The 11,998-nt window shown below is 43.8% G+C and overlaps 1 protein-coding gene across 1 annotated transcript; it reads right to left on the bottom strand.

The window, feature by feature from the left end:
- Positions 1-5,003: 5,003 nt before the first annotated feature.
- On the bottom strand, positions 5,004-8,829 carry LOC138286698 (secretory carrier-associated membrane protein 3-like). The gene is made up of 2 exons (XM_069227194.1): positions 7,916-8,829; positions 5,004-7,348 (listed from the first exon to the last, which is right to left on the bottom strand). Exons 1-2 carry the CDS (start codon positions 8,752-8,754, stop codon positions 7,105-7,107), a joined length of 1,083 nt encoding a protein of 360 aa, XP_069083295.1. The 5' UTR covers positions 8,755-8,829; the 3' UTR covers positions 5,004-7,104.
- Positions 8,830-11,998: the final 3,169 nt, after the last annotated feature.

Genomic DNA, 11,998 nt, shown 5'->3' with positions numbered 1-11,998 from the left:
ATGCTAGGTGTAAAGTATTTGTACCAACACACACAGTAACTTAATGAAAACACTACAAAATGACACAACACAGGTGTAGAAAAATAGGAAATATTTATCTAAACAAAACAAGACCAAAATGACAAAAATCCACAATACACAAGTCAAGTTATCAATTAAAAAGCAAAAAGAGTCTTTATGTAGTTTACAACACACACTAACAATGTTAGCATGAAAATGTACCTTGGGGGCGTCAAAAATAACCCAGCGCGGGCGAGTGTGCATCAAAAAGGGCATGTGATGCGTCGATTCCACTCACGAGCGGGACCTTGCATCATTTCTCCTTTCGTCGGGTCGGGGCGCATTGTTTCTTCTCTCCGCAGGTGAGCAATGCATTGATCCGCTCAGCACTCTCGGGTCTGGGCAGGGCTTGCGTTGTTTTTACATGGCCAGCGGTGCTTGCGTCAGAAATTCAGCTGCATGATGATTCAAAAACCATGCAGCGCAGGTTGCGATCTCCCAGCCTCCATCAACGATGCTGCACGTAGTTTCTCCAGCTCTGTGTTCCATTCTTCGGTCGCTTTTCCGGTGGGCATCGATTTTCAACCGCGGAGCCAGCGGCGAGTCGTTACCTCAGCCGCAGATCAGAGTTGCTTCGATCTTTTCCCCGCACGGCGCTCTGTGTGTTGATTTCCTCCTCTTAGGCTGCCAGCTTCTCCTTTCAGTGTCCCAGGAACTGGATGGGCACCACAGGGCAGAGTAGGAGTTTCTCCAGAGACTCCAGGTGCTGGCAGAGAGAAGTCTTTGCTGTCCCTGAGACTTCAAACAACAGGAGGCAAGCTCTAAATCAAGCCCTTGGAGAGTTCTTCTCAAGATGGAAGGCACACAAAGTCCAGTCTTTGCCCTCTTACTCTGGCATATGCAGCAACTGCAGGATAGCTCCACAAAGCACAGTCACAGGTCGGCAGCTCTTCTTCCTCAGCTCTTCTCCAGGCAGAGGTTCCTCTTGTTTCCAGAAGTGTTCTAAAGTCTGTGGTTTTGGGTTCCCTTCTTATACCCATTTTCTCCTTTGAAGTAGGCCTACTTCAAAGCAAAGTCTCTCTTGATTGTGAAATCCTGTCTTGCCCAGACCAGGCCCCAGACACTCACCAGGGGGTTGGAGACTGCATTGTGTGAGGGCAGGCACAGCCCTTTCAGGTGTAAGTGACCACTCCCCCCCCCTTCCTCGTAGCACAGATGGCTTATCAGGAAATGCAGACTACACCCCAGCTTCCTTTGTGTCACTGTCTAGTGTGAGGTGCAACTAGCCCAATTGTCAAACTGACCCATACAGGGAATCCACAAACAGGCAGAGTCACAGAAATGGTATAAGCAAGAAAATGTTCACTTTCTAAAAGTGGCATTTTCAAAAACACAATTTTAAAATCAACTTTACTAAAAGATGTATTTTAAATTGTAAGCTCAGAGACCCCAAACTCCACATGGCTATCCACTCCCAAAGGGAATCCACACTTTAATCATATTTTTAGGTAGCCCCATGTTAACCTATGATAGGGACAGGCCTTGCCACAGTGAGAAACGAATTTAGCAATATTTCACTGTCAGGACATATAAAAAACATTACTATTTGTCCTACCTCAACTATACACAGCACCCTGTCCTTGGGGTTACCTAGGGCTTACCTTAGGGGTGTCTTACATGTAAGAAAGGGGAAGGTTTAGGTATGGCAAGTGGGTATACTTGCCAAGTTGAATTTACAGTTAAAAACTGCACACACAGACACTGCAGTGGCAGGTCTGAGACATGATTACATAGCTATTTATGTGGGTAGCACAACCAGTGCTGCAGGCCCACTAGTAGCATTTGATTTAAAGGCCTTGGGCACCTCTAGTGCACTTTACTAGGGATTTACTAGTAAATCAAATATGCCAATCATGGATAAACCAATTAACCATACAATTTACACAGAGAGCATATGCACTTTAGCACTGGTTAGAAGAGGTAAGGTGCTCAGAGTTCAAAAGCAAACAGCAACAAGTCAGCAAAAATAGGTAGCAGGAGGCAAAAAGATGGAGGATGACCCTGCATAAGCAAACAAGTCCAACACCTCTCAAACATGATTAATGAAATCCCAGCAGGTTAAAGTCACCTTAGAAAACACCACAATTCTTAAAATTAGTATTGTACAATCAACAAATGATTTATATTGGAACTGAAATTTGAAATCACCCTTTATTCATTCTCCGTTTTGTGACCCTCAAAATCTGCAATTCAGTAAATTGCATTTTAATGGGTTGTTATCATGTATATTGGTCCAAAGATAGCTGCCAGCACTTCTTCATTGAAGTGCTGACAGCCAATCAGTTTGCACCATGAGATCAACGCTTAGGCTACATCTAGATATACAAATTTGGATTTCCTTTAATTTCTCTTAAAATACAAATGGATTTATGCCAAATAACAAAAATTGTGATCTAAGGTCCGAAAGCTACTTTTCTGCTTGAATATGGTGTAATTCCATCCAGCAGTTTGGGCTGAAGGCATGTCTTAAGAATCTATGGGAATTAACATGGAAAACACATTTTTTGACCCTCCCCCCCCCTTTTTATAGCCACTGTTTCACAGATCATCCTAAAACTTATCATGTACAATGAGAACCTTTGACATGCTTTTTTTGGGAAAATTTGTTGAAGATTGATTATCCCACGTTATTAGATATAGCCAAGTTTATGGAACTTAGGTCCTAAATAGGACTACTTACTGGTTACCACCAGTAGGTGAGTAGATGATATACATATATATATATATATATATATATATATATATATATATATATATATATATATATATGAATCCACGACAGCTGGTCTAAAAGCGACGCGCCTTTCTGCTGGTGCAGCGTAAGGGTAAAGACCAGAAACCCTCATATATCAAAACCAAAGAAACAAACGTCGCACTCCTGGAGTCCGTAGATATGATTTTAATTTATTTCTCTAGAAAGCATCAGACCTCACAACGCATATATAAATATATACGTATAAATTTAGAAGTGCAGTTGGTAAATAATAGCAAGCTTACTATTCTGTAGGTGGTCATTTATCCCTCCTTAAACCCCTCCCTAGCACTCCCCTAACCCTTCCTTACCCCTCAGCAATCCTCTCCCATTTTTAATAAGGATTCACCATTTTCCAGTCACTCCACTGTCCCTCCCACATTTACTGGGCAGGGATTTCCACACTCAGGTAGAAAATGTCTGCACTGAAAAGATAGGAGAGGAGGTGACCTCTGTACATAGGTCAGTGAATATCATTTTGAACAATGTGAGTAATACTATTGTAGCTCTACAAAATGCAACTTGTGAATAGACCATACATATACAAGACTGGGCGAGAAGAGATGTGTACAGTTGTACAGGTTGCAAAATACCCAAATAAACCAATACATTCTTCAAAGGAAACTTTATTATAACTATTCTGATCATCCTTGGTAGTACAATATGCTCTGGACCTAATGCTTCATTTGGATTGTTACTATAAGAGGAAAGAAAGTATCTGCAGTAATAGTATAAGCTTTCCTCATATGCATAAACCAGTTAAAGCACTGACAGCAGCAGTGCAATCTCAACACACAGACACATAGACACACACATATACACTCACACATATACCCTCACAGCAGGTACAAAATTAGCATCAGCAATGCAACTGTCATTTGCACATACCACTTGTACAGCAGGGGAAGCAGCAGGGCATCCCACACCACCTTCATAATTTCAGCACTTCTACATAAAAAAGGGAAATATATAGGAATTTAACTAAATAAAAGTTCACTGGTATTTGAAAGTATACAAAAATTAGTAACAGTGGAGGAAAGGACAGGGCCTTAAGGGCACTTCAGAACCCTGCAAGGGTATTGCCTCAGGTTTCTTTACAGAACTGAGCAGCTTGGCCTTCAGCAGGGTCCTTCCTCTATTGATCTGCCCCAAGGGAGATAGAAGTTCAAAAGTAGGACTGGGAAGAAATAAAATTATGCTGACAAATTTGGCAGAATTCAGGGAACTCCTCACTACACATGTAAAGCGAAGCTCCTGTCAAATTCTGCCAGCCAGTGATTGGCGGAATTATATTCTCATTTGCACACATGAGGCTCGGGAAAGCACATGAGTGAGAATGAGATTTACCGCCTGCTAGCGAGATTTCCACCCCACACTGAGCTTTCAGGAATCATTTTGTGATTCCGCTAAATGCAAGCAACCACAACTGTTTTTCTAGTAGTTTCTACTCGAGGACCAGATAAATCAACTCAAAAATACCTTTTCAAGTTGATATAGCTAAACTTGTTTTATTCTTTAAATAAAATGGGATTTGCATTTTGACACAGCAAAAAAACAAGTGCAAATGGAAATGAGGGGTGGTGTCCAGTTATTTTTTCAGCAAAGACACAGGAGCCACTAGTAAAATGTAACACGACTGGCAGGGTATGTAAATACGATCACCCCTACCATTCACCCCACCCGCATCCCACCAACAAACACAGACTGCCACTTGCTACGTTGCTAAATGCCAGGTGCTTTTCAATAAAAGCAAAGAAATGTTCCCATTTTCTCTGCTACTGATTGTATTCAGTTTTACTTCCGAGCTACTAGCATTACAAAATCAGGAAACTTCATGTGGGAGAGCAGCAGTCCATAAGCTAAGCATTTAAAATCTATATATTTTCATAGTTTGTGAGGCAGTTCAAGGCATGCACAGTGATGAGTCACACATTAGTAGCTGTCTATACACATCAGTGATCAATAAGAAATAGAATGGAAATGGCAGCAGGACAATCAGGACCACAGGTGTAGGGTGGCGTGTCTCTCTTCAGCCGCTTCATGCTCCCCTCTAGATCAATTGACTGGAGACTGACTGCATCAAAGACCTAACACTGGAAACAATACAGGCAGGCCATGCAAAAGAGACAGTGGAAGTCAGAATGATGGACAGCAGTGGGAAAAGGAATTCATTCAGAACTAAAGCGGGAGTGGTAAGTTTGAAAGGGATATGGGATCCAAGAAAAGGGTAATTGAAGAACAGAAGGTGGGAAAAGGTAACTGAAGGACAAGTAGTGATATAGAAAGAGAGACAGAGAATTAAAGAGAAAGTCAGCCAAAGGTCTAAAGATAAAGTAGCCTGTGAGAGCGAAAACTATTCAGCAGGGGATCCATCTAATGCAGCGAGCCACTCACAGTTGCACCCTTCTTCTCATGGGCCCCAATAGTATTTACATCGATTGTGTCTGAAGTACTTGCTTTGGCTGGTAAGTCTCCTCACCTGAGGAAAAACTGTGGACATGTCCTGCCCATGGAGGTGAGAGAGTGGTTACAGACTACTCATGACGAGGTCTTCTGATGGATTGCCTGCACTGGTGTAAACTATATTGTGAACCAGCAAACTGAGGTCTGTTTATCATAACAAATGTAATACATTCACTCTTGCAAGGCAATAAGGCTAATCACAAGCTTGATATATATTTACTCAGCAACTAGGGAATCCAATGCAGGCGTGCAAGGCTGACATATTCTAGTGGCCATCCTTCCCTGAAATGCTAAAATTAGGAATGTGTTCAGGATGCACAAGCGGTACCTCTGCTCTCCCGAGACAATCAGCCTTCAGGGGTCCAGATGGAGCACAAGTGTGTTCCAATTTCCTAGCCTTCAAACTAGGATTGCTGACACAGGTAGGAACAGTTGTTAATCAGTGGACGAGACTGGGAGGGTCAGGTAACTATAGCAGTGACTCTTTGGGTTGGTTCCGAAAGATCTTAGGACTTCAGGGTCGGCTGCAAAGATTTCTGGGCATGATTACAGCCTAAAACTATCATGTACAGAGATGCATAAGGTTACAGGCATGCCATGCAGACCCTCTTATAGAGAAGGCTCAGTAAACTACTGACAGCTTGGGCGTGTGGCAAGAAATGTGGTAAAAATAATAGAAGACTCCATTTAGGAGAATGGACTCCTCATTTCTCACATCAAGCTTCATTGCATTTGTTTTCATATGCATCTCTTAACCAACAGGCCAGTGTTCAATTTAAGAGTTTTTTCCAGGCAGGAAGAGCAAACAGTGATAAAGAAGGTAACATCCAACCTTACTTTAAGGTAAGGGCTAATCATTGAATCTTGCACGGTGCAGCAGGTAGTGCAAACACAAAAATCTTATTAGATAAATGTTTCATAGTAATACAAGAAATTAAATTCATCCATGTGCTCTGTTTGCGTGATCTAGCTTGCTAAGCTTTCTGTGAAGGCTCCCTTAAATGCATGCTGTGCCAAGAGTGCAGGCAGCACAGAAGTTTATCAAACCGTGAAATCGAGCAGGGCTTAAGGGCAAAGTTTTCTGAAACCTTCCTCCATACAGTGTGGTAGATGCTACCTTCAAAATAGCTATAAATTCTTCATCCACATTTTCCTCTTTTCAACTGATGGTGGGAGAAATGGATTAAATCATATACAATTGTACTAGGGGATTGCCAGTTTTCCCGTGCAGCCGGTTCCCTTACTGCTCTTGCAGTGATCAGCGCAATCTTCCACACAGTGGTCACAACATGCAAAACATCTACTTTCCCTTCCCCACCCTCTAGACATATCACATACATATGTTAAAAAAAAACTGTAGATGCCAGCGACCTATGTAACTATCTGATGCTCACAATGTCAAATTTAATGCAATCTGTTCTGGGGTCTTTAACGCTTTCTAAAACCCCAAATGTTCAGCCTTCTCCGAATGCGAGGCAGAGAAATCTGGTTTTCAAATGAATGGTTTGCTTGGAACCAGGGGGTAAGTGCAATTCCCCACTGTCTCTCTCCCATCCTCGCTTTATGGGTGTATGAATGGGCCAGTCGATCACAGTGGTTCAAAGAGATTTTTTACAGTCATGTAACAGATATGTTCAGGAAACCAGTCATTGCATCCTCTTAAACACTTAATTAACCAAGGGTGAAAAATATCTCCAACTTCTGATGTGTTAGTGAATAATTCCAGACAAAGTGCCACGTTTCAGTTTCCTTTCAAACGAAAAACCACGAGATTGGAACCTTACGATTACTTGTTACGAGATTAATATTCAACATTGCCCACTGCTTTCTTATTGGGGGCGGAATGCGCTTTGTGCAGCCCCTGTGGCAGCATTGGCGGCAGCAGTGCGAACTGCCGGGTTGGAGAAGACACCGGCTGCAAACTCCTCCTGAGCCTTCTGGAAACTTGCATCTGTCCGGCGGTACATTGAGTGGATCCGTTTTAGCATGATGATTCCCAGAACGGCTGTGGCAGTAAAGGACATGGCCACAAGAAGCATTATGACCGCAACCCCTGTGTTGACCTTGAAGGCACTGAGGGGGTCATTCTGACTTTGGCGGACGGCGGAGGCCGTCCGCCAAGGTACCGCCGTCAGAACACCGCACCGCGGTCGAAAGACCGCGGCGGTGATTCTGACATTTGCCCTGGGCTGGCGGGCGGCTGCCAAAAGACCGCCCGCCAGCCCAGGGCAAATCAACCTTCCCACTAGGATGCCGGCTCAGAATTGAAATACTTTTTTGAAATACTTTTTGGGGCCCTCTTACGGGGGCCCCTGCCGTGCCCATGCCATTGGCATGGGCACGGCAGGGGCCCCCAGGGGCCCCGCGGCACCCCCTACCGCCATCCTGTTCATGGCGGGAGAGCCGCCATGAACAGGATGGCGGTAGGGGGTGTCAGAATCCCCATGGCGGCGGAGCGCGCTCCGCCGCCATGGAGGATTCAGACGGGCAGCGGAAAGTCGGCGGTACACCGCCGACTTTCCGTTTCTGGCCGCGGCTGAACCGCCGCGGTCAGAATGCCCAGCGGTGCACCGCCAGCCTGTTGGCGGTGCTACCGCCGACCTCCGCCATGGCGGTAATTACCGCCATGGTCAGAATGACCCCCTGAGTGTCGCTATCCAGCCACTGAAGCCCCAGCCAGGGATTCCAATTGCCTGCAAGACATATACAATGTCCTGCACAAAGAAAATGAAGAAGAAAACGAAGAAATTAAACAAACTGTCACTCCGGATGGCCTTGTACAATGGTCTGTACCAGCAGAGGAAGGAGCAAGGAGTGAATATGAGAGCCCAGAGGATAGAAAGGCCAAAGTCTGATCCAACTGAAGTGTTCACGCAGAACCACGCCATTGTGGCTATGAAATTCATAAGCAGTGTTCCTGTGCTATAGAGCCAGAGGTAGTACATGGTATTCATAGTCTTCTGACACTCTAGTGGGATCTCCAACGGTATGTCCTGATAGAAGCACGGCTGCACTGGACAGAAGGACGGCAACGGGGGACAGTTGTTCTGCCTCGTTGCAGCACTTCCAAGGCTCGCGTTCCGCAGCTCCCGCTCCCGTCGGTCGAGCTCTTCTGCTTTCCGGTTCAACTCTTCCTGCTGTCGCAACAAATCGGCAGTAGCTGCTGCCGCTGTCTCCTGAGAACCATAGGATCCATTGTTCTTGGGTTCTGTGGGGCTTGTTTTCTTAGGTGTCTGTGAAACTGGTGGGGCAGGCTGGGGCACACTGGCTCCTGGAAAGGGTGGATTCACCGTTGGTTGTGATGGTGGTACCCCCGTTGACGGATGATACGGTGGAGGCATCCCTCTGTCATCGAAGGGGTTGTACACATCCAGAGTTGCATATTGGTTGCTGGGCTTGTGCTCCGTCACGGCTGGATCCTGAAAAGGGTTATCCAGCTCACTGGTGTCGCTGAAGGGGTTCAGTTCTCTCTGAGCCATGGTGGCCCCTGTCACTGGCTCCCCTAGTTTTGCCCCAGGATCTTAACGCTGTCCTAAGCAGCCCCTGCTTTTCCCCCGGCTTTTCCCCCGGCTCGCCCTGACTCCACTCCAGTTCCAGTTGTTTTTAGTGCAAAACGCATTTTTTTATTTTAATTATTTTTCTATAGGAAGTTCCCCAGAGACACCAACTTCCTCTTCGTGTCCAAAGGGCTACTCCCAGTGAATTGTCAATCTCCTGGTCGCATTTCATTTGGATTACAAGGTGCAATTACCTCTGCATATATACAATTAGATTATAAGGACATTGTTTTTGGGACCTCACAACTAGTAAGTTCAAAAACCTTTGGGTAAGGGTGATGTTTGATAGAGGGCATACACCCATATTTTTACTTGTACTTTTATTCAATTTTTAAATTGAATTGTGGTTGTGGTGGGTGGCCTGGATTTACACAAGGGGCCTAGTACTTTTTACATTTATCCTTTATAAGGGAAAGAAGTTGCACAGTTAAGTATATGTTCTCCACATTTGTTACATTTGTACAATTTTTTTAACCATGTGGCCCATAGGCCATCCAGTCAGTACTAACCATTGGGTCTATGAAACAACTGTTTCTAAAGGGTGTTTTGTTTTAAAACATCTGTGATTTATGACAGGGATAGCATTGGATTAAATTAAAAATACATTTTTTTAGTATTTTACCTTTTTTTCTACAAAAAGTGTATTTTGGTGGGTCAATATTTCATGCATTGGGAGGATGCTTGTTATTGTATACATTTTCATAGCTTACTTCATTTTCATTTTTGGCATTGCTGAATTAACGTAGGGTTTTCTTCATTGTTTACCATGCCTCTTTTGTCTGGCTAGTGAGTGTGTGCGTGTATTTGCTCTTGGTCGCCGTTTTGTCTTTGTTTTAATCTTCATGCTATGTAGATGGCCACCATTTTGTGTAGTCATTGTCAATAGGCCTGCATGTGTTCTTTGTTGTTCATGCTTCCTTGCTTGTTGTTGTTTGACCATGTGAACTCTGGCCATTTTGTGCAACTAGTCAGTTTGGGATTGCCATAAGCCTGTAAGTGTTCTTTGTTGTCCAGGCCTCCTTACCTGCTGTTCTTGTTTGACCATGTGGCCGGAAGCCATTTTATGCAGCCCGTCAGTGTTCTTTGCCATAGGCCTGCATGTGTTTTTTGTTGTCCAGGCCTCCTTTTTGCTATTGTAGCTGATTTACAATATAGCCAGTGGACATTTTGTGTAGCCAGTCAGTGTGCTTTTGCTATAGGCCTGCATGTGTATATTTTTGTCTAGTTCTCCTTGCTTACTGTTCTTGTTGTTTGACCAAGTAGCAGGCGGCCATTTTGTGTTGCCAGTCAGTGTGCTTTTGCTATAGACCTGCATGTGTTCTTTGTTATCCAGGGCTCCTTGCTTGGTGTTTTCAGTGTTTGACCCTGTGGCCAAAAACCATTTTCAGTCAGCCTCCTATTGTATATTAATCCTCTTTTCCAGTTTTTAAAGCCATTTTCTTGGGATATTGATAGAAGAGGGCTATGCCATTTTTGTTCATTTTTTTATGTTTGTCCCTTATATCAGTTGATGTGCTTGAGGAACATTCTAGTATATGTATGAGCAGTGTCATTATGGATTTTTTTCAATTCTTCCCTGTACCTCCTTGTCTTCCAGTGGATTTCTCATAATCCCTAGTGATACATCAGCAATTACATTTTTTACATTTTCCCTCCATCCCCTTCTTGCCATAGGTCTTTTTGTAGGTCATAGATGGACACGAGTATTCATTATGTCATTTTCATCCGACTCACTGCCTGCCATAAGTACACACCAGCATTCATTTTTTTTCAGGATTATGCCATTCTCCTCTGCATCATTATATTTTCATGGATTATTAAATTTTCCCCTGAACACTCTGCCTGCCTTAGGCACACACCAACTTTCATCTTTTAGGGATTATTCCATTTTCCCCTGCACTCCCTGCCTTTTATAGGCACACACAGGCATTCATTTTTTAAGGATTATTCAATTTCCCTGAAACCCCTGCCTGCCTGAGGCACACACCAACTTTAATCTTTTAGGGATTATTTCATTTTCCCCTGCTCCCTGCTTTCCATAGGATCACATCAGCTTTCATTTTTTAAGTATTATTCCATTTTCCCAGCACCACTTGCCTGCCATATGAGCACAACAGCATGAATATTTTTAGGATTATTCAATTTTCCCTGCACCCTCTGCATGCCGTAGGCACACACCAGCATTCACTTTTTGAGGATTATTCCATTGTCCCTGCCCCCCATACATGTCAAAGGTGCACACCAGCATTCATTTTTTCAGGATTATTCCATTTTCCCCACACCCCCTGCCAGCCATAGCCGCACACCAGCATTCATTTTCAAGCATTAGTCTATTTTCCCCTGCACTCCCTGTATTCCATAAGCACATACCACTATTTATTTTTTAAGGAGTATTCCATTTTTCCTGCACCCCGACCTGCCATAGGCACACAACATCATTCAATTTTAAGGGGTTATCGAATTTTCCCCTAAACACCAGCCTGCCATACGTGCAGAGCAGCAATCAATTTTAAGGACTATTCTATTTTCTACATCCCCCACACACCCCCACCTGCCAGCAGTGTCTCCCCCTAGATGCACATAAAGCAAGCAGTTTCATCTCTATGCTGTCATTCTGATTGAAATATATCAATAGTTGTTGTTTATTATGTGGAATAACCTCACTTAATGATACTGTCTGTACTATGAATAATTCAATAATTCAAACTGCAAAAATGCTTTATTTCACTAAATGTTTTTCATGTTTGTTTGCTTTTCAGTGCGCAAGAGACATTACTCATAGTACTGTTAGACAGAAGGCCAGCACAAAGTGACGTGACCCCAACATGTGACTACTCTGCTTCCACTTGTGTAGAGAAGCGCCTATTCATGCAGCTTGAAGATGGCCACAAAGAAAGGTGCTGCCAAGAAAGTGCCCAGTGAGGAGAAGAAGAAGAAGAATCAGATTGCCACAACTGGTTTGTCACCCTTCTCCACTTTCAAGCAACCTTGTGTGCTTACCACATCATTCTCTGGACAGTAAGCTGGGAGCACCACTCCTGCGTCTGCGATGGTATCACCCCTATCTAAGCCCAAACCATGTTTTTCAGCAAGGCAGTCACTGAATCATGGGGATGAGTAATGAGTCTGAATTGGAGTCATCCCAGTGCAGACAAGCATCCAATCA

Source organism: Pleurodeles waltl, chromosome 1_1 (genome assembly GCF_031143425.1).
Source record: "Pleurodeles waltl isolate 20211129_DDA chromosome 1_1, aPleWal1.hap1.20221129, whole genome shotgun sequence".
Taxonomy (NCBI): domain Eukaryota; kingdom Metazoa; phylum Chordata; class Amphibia; order Caudata; family Salamandridae; genus Pleurodeles; species Pleurodeles waltl.
Note: the sequence above shows the minus strand (reverse complement) of the source record. Positions and strands in the feature narration are given on the sequence as shown.